This window comes from Hemiscyllium ocellatum, chromosome 9 (assembly GCF_020745735.1).
Source record: "Hemiscyllium ocellatum isolate sHemOce1 chromosome 9, sHemOce1.pat.X.cur, whole genome shotgun sequence".
Taxonomy (NCBI): Eukaryota; Metazoa; Chordata; class Chondrichthyes; order Orectolobiformes; family Hemiscylliidae; genus Hemiscyllium; species Hemiscyllium ocellatum.
In genome coordinates, this window is record NC_083409.1 from 69974519 (window position 1) to 69997906 (window position 23388).

General features: G+C 43.0%; 1 protein-coding gene across 1 annotated transcript in view; it reads left to right on the forward strand.

Annotated features, from left to right (window-relative positions):
- The window catches only part of slc5a9 (solute carrier family 5 member 9), a 108456-nt gene that overhangs the window by 30668 nt on the left and 54400 nt on the right, over window positions 1-23388 (forward strand). The window contains exons 5-6 of the mRNA XM_060829583.1: window positions 6215-6320; window positions 18703-18783. Coding sequence (XP_060685566.1) covers window positions 6215-6320; window positions 18703-18783 — 187 coding nt within the window. The remainder of the gene's footprint in view (window positions 1-6214; window positions 6321-18702; window positions 18784-23388) is intronic.

Consider the following 23388-nt stretch of genomic DNA (forward strand, 5'->3'; position numbering starts at 1 on the left):
AAGAGAAAGAGGATTGAAGCAATCATATATAATCTTTACACACACCGTTACATATATGTGCATGTTTGCAAGCTCACTTTGCCTGTGAAGTAAGAAATAAAAATGGAAAAAGGATTCAATTCCATGACAAGAATGAAATTAATATGAGACAATTGAAGGTATGATGAGCAAAATTAAAGAGTGCAGTCTGTGTGTTAATAGATTAAGCAGCAATGGGTAAGGTGGGTAAAAATAGAAACAGGGAAACCTGGCTAAGCCAAAGGGGATCTAGTGGTCCAGGCGCCTGGGAGGGAAGATGGCAGGCTAACACCAATTGTGCTGATGATACCACTGCCACAGTTTTTTAAAGCGATGTTCCTGCCTATAGCAACAAGATATTCCCTCCTGTACAACCTTGCAAATGTGATTTGTTTAATCTGTTCCTCCTCCTTTGATTTTTATTGTTTTCTTCTTCTCCTTAATGCTTCCTAATCCATTTTCATCTTCTCACTTCTTTCTTTCCTCTTCTTCTTGTACATGCTCTTACTATAAAGGTTAAAACACACAGTGCTGGTTACTTGGACCCAGTTCATTGACACTGGAACACAAATAACTGATGGTGTTGGATTCTGTTCTTGCACAATTAGTTGAAAGTGAAGTTGGCTGTCGCTTGATTAGCATTATTGAGCGTGCAGTAAGATAGGGAGTGTTTCTCTCACTGATGACCAAATATAGTATTTTTACCAACAACCAGGGTCATTTTGCCCTCCTACATTTCTTGATTAATTTTTTTTTCTCTGAAACCTGGCACAGGGCTATTAGTTACATTAACAGAAAACTATTTGTTCTTGAGCATAATTTACATTCACAGAAAGAAGTGACAAACCCATAAATCTTACAGATGGGCAGAAACCACTAACCTAGAACACCCAGCAAGTAATATAAGTTGCACCAAACCGATTCATTTCTTGATTGCTAATGATTCACCTTCATTTCTTTAATATAAGTTAACCTCACCATTTTGTTTCCTGATAACTTTACCGACTGTACTAAATTTCTTCTTCTGACAATTTGTAACCAGCAGTCGAAAGATGCACTAGGCTGGTTTAGATAACGAGGCAAAAGTGAGGACTGCAGATGCTAGAAACCAGAGTTTAGATCAGAGTGGTGCTGGAAAAGCACAGCAGGTCAGGCAGCATTCAAGGAGCAGGAAAATTGACGTTTCGGGCAAAAGCCCTTCATCATTAGATAACTACTGATGAACTGATGATTCTTCTAGTCTCTTTCCTCAGGGATAAATAAAATTGACAAAGGCCAGTCCCCTCACCAATAGGAAAGGTTATGCTAGTCCAAGCTCTGGTATCAAGACCTCGACTATCAAATTACAGGTAGTTAAGAAAATTGGGAAATTTCCCAACTTGACACATTTACCTCAGAAGAAAGTGTATCGAAAGGTGTACTTGTCCAATGGGGTAACAGTAGGTGTGTGCTGGGGTTGAGCCCTATACTCAGGTCTGAGGCAGCTGCTGGAATGCTGAATGCCAACAGGAACTGGTTATAGTTCTTTGGGACTTCAGCCCAGTTGCTGTTTTCAATAATAGGTCATGTAGCCCTCACCCCTCATAGCCGCTCCCACACCACACATTTCCCAAGCCGACCCCTGCCTGCCACCCACGCCAATAGTCCCTCATATTTATCATGCCAACCTAAGCCCCTCCACTCATCTCCAATATCCCCTACATATTTTATTGCAATCCAAATGGACCTCATTGAACATATACTCTGTACAGAACTATTGAACCCCATAGTGGCAATAGCATCTATAGATACAGTTCATAAGTTTCTTTATAAACAGCTATTACTACAACCCCATAAAAGTGCACTCAACCAGTTATTTAAACTATGTTTCTGATAAACCTGTTCAGAGATGTTATCACACACTTCTGAAGCAGGTGGGACTTAAATCTGGGTCTTGAGTGTGTTGGTGGGAAAGTGCAGCAGGTCAGGCAGCATCTGAGGAGCAGGAGAATCGACATTTCAGGCATAAGCCCTTCATCAGGAATGAGGCTTGTGGGTCGGGGGCTGAGAGATGAATGGGTGGGGGCTGGGGTTGGGGGTAAGGTAGCTGAGAAAGCGATAGGTGGTTGAAGGTGAGGGAGAAGGTGATAGGTCAGAGGAGGGAGTGATGGACGAGTGCGGAGGGCAGTGACGAGGTTGGAGGCTTAGAACTAAGATAATGTGGGTGAGGGGAGATGACGAAGCTGTTGAAATCCACATTGATCCTGTGTGGTTGCAGAATCCCAAGGCAGAGTATGAGGCATTCTTCATGGAGGCATCGGGTGGTAACAGTTTGGCGGTGGAGGAAGCCCAGGACCTGCATGTCCTTGACAGAGGGCAGCACAGTGGTTCAGCAGTTAGCACTGCTGCCTCACAGCACCAGAGTCCCAGGTTCAATTCCAGCCTCGGGCAACTGTCTGTGTGGAGTTTGCACATTCTCCCCATGTCTGCGTGGGTTTCCTCCGGGTGCTCTGGTTTCCTCCCACAGTCCAAAGGTGTGCAGGTCAGGTGAGTTAGCCATGTTAAATTGCTCATAGTGATAGATGCATTAGTCAGCGGGGGCTGGGTTGCTCTTCGGCGGGTCAGTGTGGACTTGTTGGGCTGAAGAGCCTGTTTCCACACTGTAGGGTGTCTAATCTAATCTAGTAGGAAGGGGAGTTGAAGTGTTCAGTCATGGGGTGGTGAGGTTGGTGGTGTGAGTGTCCCAGAGATGTTCTCTGAAACGATCTGCAAGAAGGCCTCTCTGGTCTAGGAACAGGGACACTACCAATGTACCCCTAACAAGAGGGCCCCTAACCAGACATTTAAAATAATAACAGAAACTATAAGCACCTGACACCGTTTTATCATCTTTAAAGAAACATTGAGCTTGGTGGCATCTTACAGCACAGTGGTAGTGTCCCTGCCTTTGAACTAGAAGGCCTGGGTTCAAGTCCTACCTGCTCTGGATGTGTGTGATAAAGTCTCTGAATAAGTTGATTGAAAAATATAAACATTGAGAAAACTGTCTATCAAGCAGTGTTTCCGCTGTGTGGAGCTTTTTCAGCAACTAAAAGTCGGCCTCTCGATAAATGTGCAAAATGAGAATTGGCTGGGGGCCAAGGCATCAATTAGTTTGTTCTGTTTGTAAGTAAACCTCTTTGATTTTGTTGAGTAGTTGTCCAACTTGGTGATTCCACCACCAGCAACTGCAAAATGACGGACTTTGCCCTCCACTGTCTTGCCTGAAGCTTGATTGAAGAATGTCAGTAAAAAGACAGGTGCCCACACTGCACTCTTTCTCTTGATCAAAGGCTACATCCATCTCTGACTCCAAACCCATCTCCAGAGCATAGGCATAAAATCATGTTGATTTTCCTAGCCTCAATCAAGACAGGTCAGCAGCCTAGTGCTGTAATCAACTGTAAATTATTTACTATCATCTCTTAGTAATGGAGTAAAGTGGAATGTTTGAGATCAAAGACCTTGAAAGTATGAAATGCTGATGGCTCCACTAAAGTGGCCTGAAAACAAGAAACTGTCCCACATAAAGAGCACATTGTAATAAATAATAAATGATTTACAGGACTTGGTAAACCGTTGTAAATCATTTAACATATATGACATCATTGAAAAGCCTTAATTAAATTGTCACTATAATTGTTACTTTAAAAGCAGATGAGAAATTATCACCAATATTTTGTTTAAGTGATGAATTAAGCAGTCTGAAGCTATTGTTATTGTTTGCCTATCTTTTAATGGTTAAGAAAAAGATGGAAGCATATGAAAGGTATAGACAGGATAGATCAAATGAATCCTTAGAAGAGTATAAAGGAAGTAGGAATATACTTCAGAGGGAAATCAGGAGGACAAAACTGGGATGTGAGATAGCTTTGGCAAATAGAATTAAGGAGAATCCAAAGAATCTTTACAAAGACATTAAGGACAAAAGGGTAACTAGGGAGAGGATAGGGCCCCTCAAAGATCAGCAAGGCGGCCTTTTTATGGAGCCGCAGAAAATGGGGGAGATCCTAAATGAGTATTTTGCATCAGTATTTACTGTGGAAAAGGATATGGACGATATAGATTGTAGGGAAATAGATGGTAACATCTTGCAAAATGTCCATATTCCAGAGGAGGAAGTGCTGGATGTCTTGAAACGCATAAAAGTGGATAAATCCCCAGGACCTGATCAGGTGTACCCTAGAACTCTGTGGGAAGCTAGAGAAGTGATTGCTGGGCCTTTTGCTGAGATATTTGTATCATCGATAGTCACAGGTGAGGTGTGGGAAGACTGGAGGTTGGCAAGTGTGGTGCCAGTGTTTAAGAAGGGTGGTAAGGACAAGTCAGGGAACTATAAACCAGTGAGCCTGACGTCGATGATGGGCATGTTATTGGAGGGAATCCTGAGGGACAGGATGTACATGTATTTGGAAAGGCAAGGACTGATTAGGGATAGGAGAAATGAGGACTGCAGATGCTGGAGATCAGAGATGAAAATGTGTTGCTGGAAAGGTGCAGCAGGTCAGGCGGCATCCAAGGAGCAGGAGAATCGATGTGTCGGGCATGAGCCCTTCTTCAGGAATGAGGAAAGTGTGCCAAGCAGGCTAAGATAAAAGGTAGGGAGGAGGGACTTGGGGGAGAGGCATTGGAAATGCGATAGGTGGAAGGAGGTAAAGGTGAGGGTGATAGGCTGGAGTGGCGGTGGGAGTGGAGACATCAGGAAGAAGATTGCAGGTTAGGAAGGTGGTGCTGAGTTCGAGGATTGGGACTGAGACAAGGTGGGGGGAGGGGAAATGAGGAAACTGGAGAAATCTGAGTTCATCCCTTGTGGTTGGAGGGTTCCTAGGCGGAAGATGAGGCACTCTTCCTCCAGCCGTCGTGTTGCTATGGTCTGGCGATAGTCAACATAGTTTTGTGCGTGGGAAATCATGGCTCACAAACTTGATTGAATCTTTTTGAGGAAGTAACAAAGAGGATTGATGAGGGCAGAGCGGTAGATGTGATCTCTATGGACTTCAGTAAGGCGTTCGACAAGGTTACCCATGGGAGACTGGTGAGCAAGGTTAAATCTCATGGAACACGGGGAGAACTAGCCATTTGGATACAGAACTAGCTCAAAGGTAGAAGACAGAGGGTGGTGGTGGTGGAGGGTTGTTTTTCATACTGGAGGCCTGTGACCAGTGGAGTGCCACAAGGATTGGTGCTGGGTCCCCTACTTTTTGTCATTTACATAAACCATGTGGATGGGAGCATAAAAGGTACAGTTAGTAAGTTTGCAGATGACACCAAAATTGGAGGTGTAGTGGACAGCAAAAAGGGTTACCTGAGATTACAACAGGATCTTGACCAGATGGGCCAATGATGGAATTTAATTCAAATAAATGCAAGGTGCTGCATTTTGGGAAAGCAAATCTTAGCAGGACTTATACACTTAATGGTAAGGTTCTAGGGTGTGTTGCTGAACAAAGAGACCTTGGAGTGCAGGTTCATAGCTCCTTGAAAGTAGAGTCGCAGGTAGATCGGATAGTGAAGAAAGTGTTTAGTATGCTTTCCCTTATTGAGTATTGAGTACAGGACTTGGGAGGTCATATTGCGGCTGTACAGGACATTGGTTAGGCCACTGTTTGAATATTGCGTGCACTTCTGGTCTCCTTCCTATCGGAAAAATGTTGTGAAACTTGAAAGGGTTCAGAAAAGATTTACAAGGTTGTTGCCAGGGTTGAAGGATTTGAGCTATAAGGAGAGGCTGAACAGGCTGGGGCTGTTTTCCCTGGAGCATCGGAGGCTGAGGGGTGACCTTATAGAGGTTTACAAAATTATGAGGGGCATGGTTAGGGTAAATAGGCAAAGTCTTTTCCCTGGGGTCGGGTTGTCCAGAGCTGGAAGGTATCGGTTTCGGGTGAGAGGGGAAAGATATAAAAGAGACCTAAGGGGCAACCTTTTCACACAGAGGGCGGTACGTGTATGGAATGAGCTGCTAGAGGAAGTGGTGGAGGCTGGTACAATTGCAAAATTTAAGAAGCATTTGGATGGGTATATAAATAGGAAGGGTTTGGAAGGATATGGGCCGGGTGCTGGCAGATGAAATTAGGTTGGGTTGGGATATCTGGTCGACATGGAAGGGTAGGACTGAAGAGTCTGTTTCCGTACTGTATATCTTGATGACTCTATGATTCTAAATGTGTTCCTGTTTCAGACTGACATTTTCTCTGGAGCGCTTTTCATCCAAGTCGCGTTGGGTTGGAATCTCTACATTTCTACAGTGATTTTGCTGACAGTGACTGCCTTTTATACAATAGCTGGTAATTATTTATATAAGAATTTCTGCACTCTGAGTAAGAAATCCTCCATTTATCACTTGTAGTTACTGTTTCTGTGTTAAGAATTATTCCAAAGTACAGAAAATGTCAGGATACCTTCTTTACACCTTACACCATATTGCTCTGAAATCACACTGATACATCAGAGACAATTTCTTTGTAGCCTTTATACTGATTCTGTGAATGCTCAGGATAACACTATGAGATCTTGATGGGGACAAGTGTTCTTTTCTGAAAAGTGCTCCTCGAGTGATCATGATACAACTTGCATTAACATCGAGCTTCAGTGTCAACATCCCAACGTATTTCACAGCAGCATAATCCGACAAATTTAGCATGACATCAAAAGATGAGATACTTGACTTGGTGATCATAAGCTTCATCAAAGAGAGAAATTTTAAAGAACAGCCTAAAGGAAGAGGGAAAGTGGCAGAAGCGTCAGATGGGAAATGTAGAGCTTGAAGTATACATGCTTGGAAGGCATAGCACCAATTATGAGGAAGACACAAGAAGCCAGATTTAAAGGCTACTGCATTCACACCTTAAAGCTTGAATGATGTACATGCCGTCTGATAATTAATTTGTTCACAGCAACAGCAATAACATTAGTCAACAAAAAAAATCGTAAAAGTTGTTAAAAAATAGCAGAGTATTCTAGGCGGTTATTGCCTATAAAATCAAACCCCTGATTCAGGTAATATGTAGATGCTAAAGAATAGCAAATCCCTCCTTTGGCCTGAAACAGTCAATTCTTGCAATAGCTCTGTTAAACATCACTTCAATAAACTAGAATTCACGTTAAGTTTATATTTACATTTCTTTAAAGATTTTAGTTATGTAGGATTGGTAGTTTGTTTTGATTTTTATGACACATTCCTAAAATAAAACAAGCACTGGGGAAAATAGAGAGAGCAGTGCTGCAATATGGCTTCTGTTTTCTTGCCGTTGTAATGTTCTTTCTTTTGCTAAGATATGCTGATCATGCTTGCTTTTCAACATTTGACTGAAAACACACTCATACAGTTTGCAGATTTCTAAGAATCCTGTTAGATCCTGAAAGCCAAACTCTTCAATTTATACAGCTAGTTCAAAAAGCTGTTTCTTAATATAAAAGAAAAGCCATGTCTTAACAATGCGTAGGTTTCATCAGTCAGAACCCTTCTAGATGTCGTCTTCATACTGTCCTGAAGTATATCAGCACACTCAAAATATTAATGCAAGTGACTGAAGCTCTACTATACAGTAAATCTCCATTTTAAAACTGACTCAACATTGTTTCACTTCAATATTAGGAATAAAATAGTGACAATTTATTTGTTTAACTTTATGGGTTTCAGTTTAACTTTGTTTGCAACAAAATACCTCTATGGCATGCTTACTCTCAAGATTTTTTCGCCATAGTACCATTCCATAAGACCACAAGACATAGGAGCAGAAGTGAGCCATTTGGCCTATCAAATCTGCTCCACCATTTAATCATGGCTGATAGGTTTTTCAACCCCATTTTCCCCCTTTCTACCTGTAACCATTGATTCCCTTGGCAATCGAGAAATTATCTATTTTTTTTTAAAATATGTTCAATGACCTGGCCTCCACAGCCTTCTGTGGCAATGAATTCCATAGATTCGCCACTCTCTGGCTAAAGACATTTCTTCTTATCTCCGTTCTAAAGGGTCTTCCCTTTTCTCTAAGGCTGTGCCCTTAGGTCTTCGTCTCTCTTGCCAATGGAAACATCTTCTCAACATCCACTCCTTCCGAGTGGTTTAGTATTCTGTAAGTTTCAACCAGACTGCCCCTCATCCTTCTGAACTCCATTGAAAATAGTCCAAGAGTCTTCAGAAGTTCCTGTTTTGTTAAGCCTTTCATTCCTGTGACCATTCTTCTGAGCCTCCTCTGGAGCCGCTCCAAGGCCAGTATGTCTTTCCTAAGGTATGGAGCCAAACATTGCTCACAATACTCTAAATGTGGTCTGACCAGAGCCTTGTAAAGCCTCAGAATACATCCCTGTTTTTATATTCTAGTCCTTTCAAGATGAACAACAATATTGTATTTGCCTTCCTACCTACTGACGCAACTTGCAAGTTTCTCTTAAAAGAATCCTGCAATAGGGCTCCCAAGTCACTTTGAATTTCAGATTTCTGAATTTTCTCCCCATTTAGAAAATAGTCCATGCCTCTATTCTTCCCATCTAAGTATATGATCTCACACTTTCCTATGTTGTATTTCATCTGCCACTTCTTTGCCCCCTCTCCTAGCCTGTCTAAATCTTTCTTCATTCCAGATTAGTGGTGCTAGAAGAGCACAGCAGTTCAGGCAGCATCCAAGAAGCAGCGCAATCGATGTTTCGGGCAAAAGTCCTTCATCAGGAATAAAGGCAGAGAGCCTGAAGCGTGGAGAGATAAGCTAGAGGAGGGTGGGGAGAAAGTAGCATAGAGTACAATAGATGAGTGGGGGAGGGGATGAAGGTGATAGGTCAGGGAGGAGAGGATGAAGTGGATAGGAGGAAAAGGAGATAGGCAGGTAGGACAAGTCCGGACAAGTCATGGGGACAGTGCTGAGCTGGAAGTTAAGGGACTGAATAATTACTTTGTGTCAGTCTTCACGGTGGAAGACATGGGTAATATCTCAAAGATTCAAGAGACTGAAGGGGCAGAGCTGGTATGGTGGCCATCACCAGTGAGAAGGTGCTGGAAAAACTAAATGGCCTTTAGGTCAATAAACCATCTGTAACAGATGGACAACACCCCAGAGTTCGAAGGGAGACAGCTGAAGAGATAGTGGAGGAGTTAATGTTGATCTTTCAGGAATCATTAGAGGATGGTCCCAGAGGACTGGAAAATCATTAAGGTGACACCCCTGTTTAAAAAGAGATTAAGGCAAAAGATGGAAAATTACAGACCGATTAGCCTAACCTCAGCCGTGGGTAAGATCCTGGAATCCATTGTGATGGATGAAATTTCTGAAAACTCGGAAGTGTGTGGTAAAATAGGGCAAAGTCAGCGTGGTTTCATCAAGGGGAGGTCATGCCTGACAAATCTGTTAGAATTCTTTGAGGAGGTAATGAGCAGGTTAGACCAAGGACAACCAATATATGTTATCAAACTGGACTTCCAGAAGGCCTTTGACAAGATGCTTCACAGGAGGCTGCTAAGTAAGCTAAGGGCCCATGGTGTTAGAAGCAAAGTACTAGCATTGAGAGAAAATTGGCTAGCTGGCAGAAAGCAGAGAGAAGGAATAAAAGGGTCATCCTCAGGATGGCAGCCAGTGACAAGTGATCAGTGTCAAGACTACAACTTTTCACTTTATACATTAACATCTGGATGAAGGAACTGAGGGCATTCTGGCTACGTTTGCAGATGATACAAAGGTAGATGAAGGGGCAGGTAGTATTGAGGAGGTGGGCAGGCTGAAGAAAGATTTACGAGGTAAAAACAATGACTGCAGATGCTGGAAACCAGATTCTGTATTAGTGGTGCTGGAAGAACACAGCAGTTCAGACAGCATCCGAGGAACAGTGAAATCGACGTTTCGGGCAAAAGCCCTTCATCAGGAATAAAGGAAGAGAGCCTGAAGCGTGGAGAGATAAGCTAGAGGAGGATGGGGGTGGGGAGAAAGTGGCATAGAGTACAATGGGTGAGTGGGGGAGGGGATGAAGGTGATAGGTCAGGGAGGAGAGGGCGGAGTGGAAAGGTGGAAAAGGAGAAAGGCAGGTAGGACAAGTCCGGACAAGTCATGGGGACAGTGCTGAGCTGGAAGTTTGAAACTAGGGTGAGGTGGGGGAAGGGGAAATGAGGAAACTGTTGAAATCCACATTGATGCCCTGGGGTTAAAATGTTCTGAGGTGGAAGCCATCAAGCCAGCAGATAAAGGGGGTGCAGTGGTAGTCTGGCGCACTGACCTCTACACCGCTGAAGCCAAACGCCAACTCGAGGACACTTCTTCCTACTGCCCCCCTCGACCATGACCCCACACCCCCATCACCAAACCATCATCTCCCAGACCATACAGAACATCATCACCTCAGGAGATCTCCCACCCACAGCTTCCAACCTCATAGTCCGGGAACCCCGCACTGCCCGGTTCTACCTCCTTCCCAAGATCCACAAACCTGACCACCCTGGCCGACCCGTTGTCTCAGCATGCTCCTGTCCCACTGAACTCATCTCTACCTACCTCGACACTGTCCTATCCCCCCTAGTCCAGGAACTTCCCACATACGTTCGAGACACCACCCATGCCCTCCACCTCCTCCAAGACTTCCGTTTCCCTGGCCCCCAATGCCTCATCTTCACCATGGATATCCAATCCCTCTACACCTCCATCCACCATGACCAGGGCCTCCAAGCCCTCCATTTTTTCCTCTCCAGACGTCCCCAACAGTACCCTTCCACCAACACTCTCATTCGTTTGGCCGAACTGGTCCTCACCCTTAACAATTTCTCCTTCAAATCCTTCCACTTCCTCCAGACAAAGTGATAGCCATGGGCACACGTATGGGCCCCAGCTATGCCTGTCTCTTTGTTGGCTACGTAGAACAGTTGATTTTCCGTAATTACACCGGCACCACCCCCCACCTCTTCCTCCGCTACATTGATGACTGCATTGGTGCCACCTCGTGCTCCCACGAGGAGGTTGAGCAATTTATCAACTTTACCAACACATTCCACTCTGACCTTAAATTTACCTGGACCATCTCTGACACCTCTCTCCCCTTCCTGGACCTCTCCATCTCCATTAATGACGACCGACTTCACACTGACACTTTTTACAAACCCACTGACTCCCACAGCTACCTGGATTACACCTCTTCCCACCCTACCTCTTGCAAAAATGCCATCCTGTATTCCCAATTTCTCCGCCTCCGCCGTATCTGCTCCCAGAAGGACAAGTTCCACCACAGAACACACCAGATGGCCTCCTTCTTTAGAGACCGCAATTTCCCTTCCCACGTGGTTAAAGATGCCCTCCAACGCATCTCGCCCACATCCCGCACCTCCACCCTCAGACCCCACCCCTCCAACCGTAACAAGGACAGAACGCCCCTGGTGCTCACCTTCCACCCTTTGCATAAACCAAATCATCCACCGACACTTCCGCCACCTCCAAAAAGACCCCACCATCAGGGATATATTTCCATCCCCACCCCTTTCCGCCTTCCGCAAAGACCGTTCCCTCCGTGACTACCTGGTCAGGTCCACGCTTCCCTACAACCCACCCTGCCATCCTGGCACCTTCCCCTGCCACAGCTGGAACTGTAAAACCTGCGCCCACTCCTCCTCCCTCACCTCTATCCAAGGCCCTAAAGGAGCCTTCCACATCCATCAAAGTTTTAACTGCACTTCCACTAATATCATTTAATGTATCCGTTGCTCCCAATGCGGTCTCCTCTACATTGGGGAGACTGGGCGTGTCCTAGCAGAGTGCTTTAGGGAACATCTCCGGGACACCCGCACAAATCAACCACACCGCCCTGTGGCCCAACATTTCAACTCCCCCTCCCACTCTGCCAAGGACATGGAGGTCCTGGCCTCCTTCACTGCCGCTCCCTCACCACCAGACACCTGGAGGAAGAATGCCTCACCTTAACTATTTCTTTGTTCCACACTACTATCTCTCCAACATCATTTTCCAATGGCCCAATGTCCACTTTTGAATGTCTTTCAGCCGTTATACATCTAAAGCTTACCCTCAAATTAAATCTTATTCCTCCTCTTTTGTTGCCGTCTGGTCTTTGCAAGCTTCCCAATCCCCATTATCTGCTTTCTCTTTTGCTTTAAAGCTGTCCCTAACTTCCCTTGTCAAACATTGTTGTCTCATCCTCCCTGTCCCATGCTTCATTTTCCTCAGAATGAATCTCTGCTATGTCTCCTGAATTACTCCCAGAAACCTCTGCCATTGCTGTTCCACTGTCTTTCCTACTAGGCTCCTCTCCCAGTCAATTCTACCCAGCTCCTCCCTCATGCCTCTGTGGTTGCCTTTATTCAGCTGTAATACCGTTACCTTTGATTCTATTTTCCCCCTCTCATTTTGCAGAGTAAATTCAATCATATTGTGATCATTGCCTCCTTTGGGTTATTTCACCTTAAGCTCTCTGATCAAGTCTGCCTCATTGCACAGTACTAAATCCAGTATTGCCTGTTCCCTAGTGGACTCCATCATCTCATCAACATTCCACAAATTTGTTTTCTTGCAACCCACTACCAACCTGATTTTCCCAGTCCATATTGAAATCCCCCACGATGACTGTAACTTTACCTTTCCTACACATCTTTTCTATGTCCTAGTGTAACTTGCACCCCAGCTCCTGTCTACTATTTGGAGGCCTGTACAAAACTCCAACTATGTTTCTTTTCTACATGTGCAGTTCCTCAATTCTCCCCACGCAAATTCTACACCATCTAACCCTACTTTGTTTCTTACTATTGATTTACTCCTTCCTATTCTTGTGTTGGTTCAGATGTTTCTTCAGTGCTGCTATTGTGTCTGCTTTCATTTCTTCCTCAGCCAATGTGTTCCATGCACTCACCACCCTTTGTGTGAAAAACTGTATTACCATATTATATAGCTATATTATTGTACTGTTTTATTTTTATTTTTAGTAATTTAGTTTATTTTTCAAGTAACTTCAGCTAGGAACATCTCATTCTGCAATACAGATGAATGTACCATACTGAATACTCACACATAGTACAATATTTTAACCTGTTTTCTCCAAGCAAGAATTGTCCATAGGAACCTAATTCTCACTTTAGCATTAATGTCCATGGGAAACTATATTTCACTTAAAGTTGTTTCGCCAATGGTCACAATTTCCCAGAATGAAACTACAACTTTAAGTTCTATGGTCAAGTTCTGTTACCTGATCTTGGTACAAGTAAAAGGTGCTTGAGATTTATTTGAATCCTTTATTAGTAATACAGATCAGACAAAGAGAGCATTCTTCTGTTTCCATAGTTAGCAATAGTATAACCTCAGATAAATGTGCATTGCTACCTTTTTAAATTTATCATTGATGCTAAGAACCTGCAGAGTTGAAACTGTTGGCATGCTATTTTAATTGAAAATGTATCAGTAATTAGATTAGATTACTTACAGTGTGGAAACAGGCCCTTCGGTCCAACAAGTCCACACCGACCCGCCGAAGCGCAACCCACCCATACCCCCACACCTACCCCTTACCTAACACTACGGGCAATTTAGCATGGCCAATTCACCTGACCCGCACATCTTTGAACTGTGGGAGGAAACCGGAGCACCTGGAGGAAACCCACACAGACACGCGGAGAACATGCAAACTCCACACAGTCAGTCGCCTGAGTCAGGAATTGAACCCGGATCTCAGGTGCTGTGAGACAGCAGTGCTAACCAGTGTGCCACCGTGCCGCCGTAATCTCTTGACATAAAGAAATATTACTAGCAAATGATAAAGCTGTAAACAGGAGCAGTTGTTCTCTATTGTCAGTGATGGTTGTATCCAATGCATGGACTTCAAACATAGTAGATGTGTCATTAACTTTGAACTAATTCCTCATATGTTTGTACAGTTTGAATTGAATTACAAATCGTAACAAATGGTAAGTTGGTTCATTTTCTGGTGCAATGCTTTGATTTAAAAGTGTTTTTAATGAAGGAATGAAAGAAAAGCAAAAATAATAATATGGATGAGTTTGGAGTAAAATAAATTCAGACCATTGTGGAAATATTTTAGGAGATTTGGTAGAGCAATGTACAGTAGGAGAAGGATAATTAGTTGAAGCAGATCAATAAAATTCAGTAATTTCCTCAAAAATTTAGTGTAACAGAGAATAAATAAAACAGATGAGATGTAACATTTGCTGCCAATTTGCTTATTGTCTGTTTTGATGTATTGCCAAAAAAGTAATTTCACCAAAATAAGGGTATGATAATATGACATTACTCAAATTTTCAGTTTGATTTGGTTTATATAAGGGAATCCAAGAGCAAGATTAAGTATCCATAGTAAAGTCCTAGATGCAAGTCTAATCTTACTCCTAAATTGTCAACTTCATTGTTCCATTCTACATCAAATGTTGTAATCTGTTTTCTGTCTTTTATCAATGGTTCCAGGGGACTTAACACTGCAGACAGAGTCATACAGCATGGAAACAGATCCTTTAGTCCAACCAGCCCATGCTCTCCACATCCCAAATAAATTTGTCCTATGTGCCTGCACGTGGCCCATATCCCTCCGAATCTTTCTTAATCATGAACACTTCAAATGCTTTTTAAACATGATAACTGTACCCACATTCACCACTTTCTCTGGCTGTTCATAGAACATAGCGCAGCACAGGCCTGTGAAATTAATCTGATGCTCATCTAACTTACACCGTTCTATTATTGTCCATATGTATGTCCAATACCTATTTAAATGCCCTTAACGTTGGCAAGACTACTGTTGCACGTAGGTCATTGCATGCCCTACTGCTCTCTGAGTAAAGAAACTACCCAGATATCTATGTCTGAGAAAAAAGGCTCTCACTGTCCACCCTATCTAACCCTCTGATTATATTATACGTCTCGACTAAGTCACCTCTCAACCTTCTTCTCTCTCTCCAACAAAAACAGCTTCAGTTCCTTCAGCCTTTCCTCATAAGGCCTTCTGCCCATACAAGACAACATCCTAGTAAATCTCCTCTGAACCCTTTCCAAAACTTCCACATCCTTCCTATAATGCTGTGATCAGAACTGCACACAATACTCCAGGTGCGGCCTTACCAGTGTCTTGTTCAGCTGAAGCATGACCTTGTGGCTCCGAAACTCAATACCCCTACCAATAAATGCCAACACACCCTATGCCTTCATAACAACCCTATTAACCTGAGTGGCAACTTTCAGGGATTTATGCACCTGGACACCAAGATGTTTCTGTTCATCTACACTGCCAAGAATTTTATCATTAGCCTAGTACTGTGCATTCCTGTCACTCATTCCGAAGTGAACTACCTTACACTTTTCCACATTAGACTCCATTTTTCCACGTTTCATCCCAGCTCTGCATTTTATCTATGTCCCTTTGTAACCCACAACATCCTTTGGCACTATCCACAACTCTGCCTACCTTAGTGTCTTCCGCAAATTTACTAACTCATTCTTTTACACACACCTCCAGATCATTTATAAAAATGACAAACAGCAGTGGCCCCAAAACAGATCCTTGCAGCGTACCACTGGTAACTGAGCCCCAGGATGAATATTTCCCATCAACCATCACCCTCTGTCTTCTCTTAGCTAGCCAATTTCTGATCCAAACCTCTAAATCACCTTCAATCCTGAAACTCTGTATTTCGTGCAATAGCCTCCCATGTAGAACCTTATCAAATGCCTTACTGAAGTCCACATACACCACATCAAAGACTTTACCTGTTTAGTCAGCTTCTCGAAGAACTCAATAAGGTTAGTGAAGCATGACCCACCCTTCACAACACCTGTTGACTATCCCTAATCAAATTATTCCTTTCCATGTGATTATAAATCCTATCTCTTATTCCAACATCTTACCCACAGCGAAGTAAGGCTCACTAGTCTATAATTATCATGGTTGTCTCATCTCCCCTTCGTAAATAAGGGAACAACATTTGGTATCCTCCAGCCTTCTGGCACTACTCCTGTCAACAATGATGGCATAAAGATTGAAGCCAAAGGCTCTGCAATCTCCTCCCTGGCTTTCCAGAGAATGCTAGGATAAATCCCATCTGTCCCAGGGGCCTTATATATTTTCAGATCTTCCATAATTGCAAAAACCTCCTCTTTGTCAACCTCAATTCCATCTAATCTTGTAGCCTGTATCTGAGTATTCTCACTAACATTGCGCTTTTCCAATGTGAATACTGATGAAAAGTATTCATTAGTGCTTCTCCTACATCCTCAGATTCCACTACTATCTTTGATTGGCCCTAACCTTACTCTAGTCATTTTTTTATTCCTGATATATCTAAAGGAGGCCATAGGATTTTCCTTGATTCTTTGCCAGAAACTTCTCATGCCCCTTCCTGGCTCTTCTTAGACCTCTCTTTAGATCTTTTCTGGCTAACTTATAACTCAAGCCCTCAACTGAACTTTCACGCCTCATCCTCACATAAGCCTTCTTCTTCCTCTTGACAAGAACTTCAACATCTTTAGTAAAGCATAGCTCCCTCTCTCGACAACTACCTTCCTGCCTAATAGGTATATACTTATCAAGGACTCACAGTAGCTGTTCCTTGAATAAGCTCCACATTTCAAGTGTGTCCATCTCCTGCACGTCCCTTCCCCATCCTATGCATTCTAAATCTTGCCTAATCGCATCATAATTGCCTTTCCCCCAGTTATACCTCTTTAGCTGCGGTATATACCTATCCCTGCCCATTGCTATTGTAAACATAACTTAATTATGGTCACTATCACCAAAGTGCTCACCTACCTCCAAATCTAACACCTGGCCGGTTCATTCTCCAGTACCAAATCTAATATGGCATTGCCTCTTGTTGGCTTGACTACGTACTGTGTCAGAAAACCCTCCTGTCCACATTGAACAATAACTGACCCATCTAAACTACTTGAACTGTAGTATTCCCAGTCAATATTGGTGACCTTTAAGTCCCCCATAACAACTACCCTGTTACTCTCGCTCCTATTGAGAATCATCTTTGCTATCCTTAATGTGCCATCATTCCACACACGAGCCACTTTCTGTGTAAAAAAATGCGATGGTGGATATACGTTTAAACCTTAGTTTCTTCTTCATGATGATTTCCAGATTAAATAGGTTATAGAAGGAAGAAACAAGGGAAACCAGCACATTTAAGAAAAGAAAGAGTTACCCAGAGGCACTTTCCCTCAGAGCCATTTCTGAGAATATACAGAAAGGGGCCATAAACAGATTGTTTAAAGACTATTTTTAAAATAATCTCCCTTCTATTGATAATGTTATATTTTGACAAAAGAGTAACTGTGAAACCTGGCCACAAAACATTGGACTAGACATGACAGCACCCCTCTCGCTGATCTCAATATTGCCCTAACTGCAATACATTTGGCATGAGCAGTGAATGGGAGTGGGCACAGGTTTTTAAAAGGAAGGAAGGACATATTATTTGGAGGTTGCCCTTTGCCTCTCAGGGCATGTCCCCAGAAGACAGCAATTGCCCCAATTTCTTTCCTATCTCTAAAACCCACATCTCACCACCTCCCATCCCGACCCTGACCCCAATCATTCTGCCTCCTAAGTTGACAAAACTCTCTTTGCCAAATGGCCCTGATTTACCTGGATCCATTGGGCCTCCTTTATGGACCTGTCTGTAGTCCTGGTAATGCCCACTATGGAGTCCTGATAATGCCATCTAATTAGATTGGATATGAGTCGAGAGGGTGGGAATTCTTCCCCATTGAAAGGTGCATTACTTGAGCCTGCCCACAATGCATTTTGACTTGTGCATTTATCAGCTTGCTATCAGCTTGTCTCCCTGTAAATGTCTGACCCTTATCTATGCTGCTCTGTTATTGCCTCTGTGTTGTGCCTGACAATCTTTAAACATTGTCCCATGGCTCCAGCCCTGTCTCCATTCAGCACTTTTCCCAGTATTACACCAGAGGTTACATGAAGCCTCTCTGCATCAAACATTAGAGCTTCAATGTACTCTGATACTCAAAAAAACAGACAAAAAATTCAAGAAAAATGCTGTCCTTCTTTTAACAATCATATATGAATCATTCATCCCCTCTACTTCCCTCAACTCATTCACTGATACCTGCATTATCAGTTGACAACCTGAAATCTTGTTCGGAATGCCACCCAACACATACATCAGATCCGGTCATGTTCAATAGCAGTGTTAGCAAAGGCCAGCATTAACTTACTATCCAATCAGTGCAAAGAAGATGGGAATTTTTTTTACATCTGTCTTGAATGTAAATAGGTACTTAAGAGCTGAAGTCCAATTGATTAATATTTCAAATTCTCTGCCAGTCAGGAACAAAATAAGAAGTGGATGTTAAAAATGTTCAGTTTAAACCCCCTTTACAAAAGTAAATGAACAAAACTGTCTCAAGCCTTTCTTCCAAACATCTCCCATTCTCTCACGATTGAATCGATAATCTACCCTAATATATCTTCTTTGGGGAACCTATCATAGGTCCTTGCATAATTTCCCTTCACACATGTAATAAAACAAGCCGGAATCTAAGCTGTGAAAGGATAATTTCTATTGCCCTCCACAAGTCGAAATATTTCAGAAAAACTTCCCTTAATTTAACTTAATGTAAAAACTTCAGGGAGTAACTTGACGATATTTATGCCTGATTTATTATTTATAGTCTGGGATTATTGCTCAGTAAATGGTTATTTTTGTCTTCCCATTGACAGGTGGTTTGACAGCAGTGATTTACACAGATGCACTGCAGACTGTGATTATGGTGGTTGGAGCTATTACGCTTATGTTCATTGGTGAGTCTTTCAGTATCAACAAACAAAAAAATTTGTACACTCCAGTTAGGAATATGAAGAAGAATGAATATATGCTGGAGAGCAAATTCACTTTACTGACTTGAAACCCGCACATCCACTATTTATTTGTTCACTGGAATATGATGACTTCAGGCTGAACAGTAATACGCTTTCATTATAAACAGACTATCAGCAACTCCAAATTGCATTTTCCGAAAAGGATAAGTTACAGGAAAGCTTTTATATTTTGTATGTATTTTCCTATTTTATATTGTGAGTCTAACCTAGTATTCATTACTGTCAGATGTATGATGTAATCTATGTTAAACCTTTATGTCCCTGGAATTGTTATTACTCTATTAAACACACAATGCTGTCTCTGCTGCACAAGTCTATGATTACCCTCAATGCCTCACCAACTTACTTCCCAAGCCACTCACTGTCACACCCCTGGGTCTGTTAGCAGATCGACAATCTCAACGTTTGTTCAGAATGATTAAAGGAACATTTAATATGATACAAAACTAGCTTATTTACCCCTGAGAGGGAAAAACTGCACTTCATTAGAAAAAACAGCTGTGGACAACTGAAAAGATAAGGGACAGCATAAAACTAAAAGAAAAGGCAAACAAAAGTGCAAAAGACAGCACACATCAGGCTGAGTGGGAAAGATGCAAAAACCAGCATCTAAACAGTTTATACAAGTGAAATAATTGCAGAGGCCAGTATCCCATTAGCAACTCACCCAGTTCACATGCTCTGACCAGTTAGCTCAAAGCCACTCCCTAGACTGAGGAGACCTTCTGATACTCATGTTTATAAGTATCAGACAGAGCTCCCTGATTGGCCCAGGTTTCCTCCCGGAGGAAACCCACGCAGACACGGGGAGAATGTGCAAACTCCACACAGACAGTCACCCAAGGTGGGAATCAAATCTGGGTCCCTGGCACTGTGAGGCAGCAGTGCTAGCCACTGTCCCACCCCAATGTCTATGGATACTGTTGGTATGGACTTCCAGAGACATTTGGTAAATGATAGGCTGTTAACTAAAATAGAAGCCCAGAGAAATGAAAGGAAATTACTATCGTGGCGGGATAATTAGTTGAGTGGCAAGCAACAGAAAGTAGGGATAATGGGTAGATATTCAGATTGGCAAGATGTGACCTGTGGTGTCCAACACAGATCTGTGTTAGGGCCTCAGTTATTCACATTATTTATTAATGGCTTGGATAGTGGCATGGAAAGTCATGTATCCAAATTTGCTGATGACTAAAATCTAGCCAGCATTAGAGACCAGTGTAGATGGTACCATAACATAGAGTCATAGAGATGTACAGCATGGAAACAGACCCTTCGGTCCAACCCGTCTATGCCAACCAAATATCCCAACCCACCTACCAGCACTCGGCCCATATCCCTCCAAACCCTTCCTATTCATACACCCATCCAAATCCTCTTAAATGTTGCAATTGTACCAGCCTCCACCACTTCCTCTGGCAGCTCATTTCATACATGTACCACCCTCTGCGTGAAAACATTGCCCCTTAGGTCTCTTTTATATCTTTCCCCTATCACCCTAAAGCTATGCCCTCTAGTTCTGGACTCCCCAACCACAGGGAAAAGACTTTGTCTATTTATCCTATCCGTTCCCCTCATAATTTTGTAAACCTCTATAGGGTCACCCCTCAGCCTCTGATGCTCCAAAGAAAATAGCCCCAGCCTGTTCAGCCTCTCCCTGTAGCTCAGATCCTCCAACCCTGGCAACATCCTTGTAAATCTTTTCTGAACCCTTTCAAGTTTCACAACATGTTTCCGATAGGAAACATTACAAAGGGATATTGATAACTAAGTGAATGGGCAAATCTGTGACAGATGGAATAGATCTTTAAAATGTCATGAACAGGTGCAGAATGTAACAAAGAAAGCTAATGGAATGCTGGCCTGGATATCTAGAAGACTGAAGTACAAGGATGCAGAGGCAATGTTGCAGTTATACAAAACCCTGTTTGCACTCAACTTGCTGCACTATGAGCAGATCTTAGGAAGGATATATTGGCCTTGGAGGGAGTGCAGCATAATTTTGTGAGAACAATACCTGGAGTTGAGTTTTGCCTCCACCTCGACCCATTGAAGCCACTCAATGTGGTTTTGTCTTGTGTGGGTACTTCTGATCCAGGTGGACCATCTTAGACTAGAGTTTCTATAGTCAATAGTGTTATGGGTTAAGCTAGACCATTCGAAACATTCTTAAGCAGGCAGCTCAGACCATAATTTAGCAATTTGATTAGATTAGATTACTTACAGTGTGGAAACAGGCCCTTCGGACCAACAAGTCCACACCGACTCTCCAAAGCGTAACCCACCCAGACCCATTCCCCTGCATTTACCCCTTCACCTAACACTACGGGTAATTTAGCATGGCCAATTCACCTAACCTGCACATTTTTGGACTGTGGGAGGAAACCGGAGCACCCGGAGGAAACCCATGTAGACACGGGGAGAATGTGCAAACTCAACACAGGCAGTTGCCTGAGATAAGAATTGAACCTGGGTCTCTAGCGCTGTGAGGCAGCAGTGCTAACCACTGTGCCACCATGCTGCCCACTTGTGCCCACTTCTAAAACCACTTTGGCTGAAGTCTCATCTGTTTACCATTTGTTTCGGTAAGTGTACAGTGAAAATTACACGGATTAAGTTATCTAGATTGACTACTAGATTCTAAACATACAAAAATTTATTCACAAAATTACACAATGAAATGCAAAGGACATGATAAAGAATCCCTACAGAACTCGTCGATCCAAGCTAGACTTAATTATGCTGTTCCGAATATACGCAACAATTCCAATAAGCAAACTCCCTTTAAAACCTAGTATAAATGGAATGCATGCTTACAGGTTGAAGTTGAAGGTGAGAAAAAAGAGAGTCAGACTGAACTAAAACTGCTCAGCTCAGTGCAGCTAGAGAGCTAACCACACCCCTTTCTTTATACAGGTCACTTATAAAACCACATTGGCTGAAGTCTCATCTGTTTACATATGAACAAAAGGCCTCTCAAAATTGTTTTCATCTCTGATCGGAGCCTAGCCTGGTTTATTACCCCTCTGAAAAAAATCAAGGACAGAGTATCCTTCAGCCAAGGAACAGCTTTTGGAAAGAAAAAGAGAATAGCGTTGTGACAATGGGGATCTTGTATTTCTCCAGGGACATTTTGAGGATGTCTGTGAAGCATTTTCCCTGTGATCCTGGTAATCGCTTGTTATGAAAAAATTCAGATTGGAGTGCTCATTTTAGGAGTCTTGTGTGGCCCATGCAACAGAGCAGGTTGACTGTAACCAGCGCCTTGATGCTGGGAATTTTGGTGAGAAAGGGCACTAATACCTAGCCAGCTCTGGATTTTGCATGAGGCATAGCTGGTTGTATTTCTCAAGAGATTTGAGATGTCTGCTGTACACTGTCCACATCTCTGATGCATGCAGGATAGTTGGTAATGCTGTTGCCCTGTAGGAATGAGCTTGACGTTAGGCTTGAGGTCTTTATCATCAAATGCTGGGTTTCTGAGATGGCTGAAGACTGTACTGGCATAGCCGAGGCAATGTTGAATTTCATTGGTCATGTCTGTCCTCACTGAAGGAAGGCTCCCAAGGTATAAAATTGATCCACGTTGTCCAGTGGCTTGCTGTGAATTTTAACAGTTGGAGGGCAGTGTTACTCAGTCAAAGAAGGCTGTTAGAGGACCTTTGTCTTCTGAATATTTAGTCTAAGTGCCATTCTGTCAGATACCTCTGTGAATGCATCGAAGGTGGTTTAGAGCTTGGACTCTGTGAGGACACACCCAATCTGTGTACTGCAGCTCACAACAGAGGCTGAGGGGGTCATGATTCTGGAGAGTGGTGGTGATGCAGGTTGAACAGTTTCCTGCTCATCTGATAGATTAGCTCCAAGCCGGTGGAAAGATTGATGGATATGGGATGAGGTGTTGCAGCAAGGAAGGTGGAGAAGAATGTTGATGTGATGGACTTGATTGACCCCAGTTTGCACTCATCTCTGGATCTCTGGTGGATGTGTTGGTGAGGCCATTGTGCAGCAGACAGATGACGAATTTCAGTGGGCAGCCAAGTTTGGGGAAGCTTGTCTTCTCACATGACAGAATCAAAGGCCTGGTTTAAGTCAAAGGAGGATTTGTATCGAGGTTCCTGCTGCTCTGCCCTTTTATTTGACTTTCCTTGCTGTGAAAATCATGTTCACTCTGCCTCTTGATGAATGGAATTCACATTCAGGAGGCTTGTGGAGGATTCTTGAACTGACCTTGTGGAGGACAGTAATCAATTGAAAATAAAAATGGGTGTGATGAAAGATTGGCTGCGAGTGTGTTTCAAGCTGCTGAAGTCGACAATTTCACGCCACAGTGTCTAAAACTTGCTGGGCTTTGGGAAAAGGACAGCACATTGGACTATTTTACTGATCAGGACAGGCTAAATGGGATGAATGACTCTTACATCACAGTAAGATTTTAATAGGGTGGGAAAACCAGTCATTATAAGGTGTGACCGCTGACAAAGGACACCATCACCCTTTCTCTGTCAGTAGCTGTCTTGTTACCAA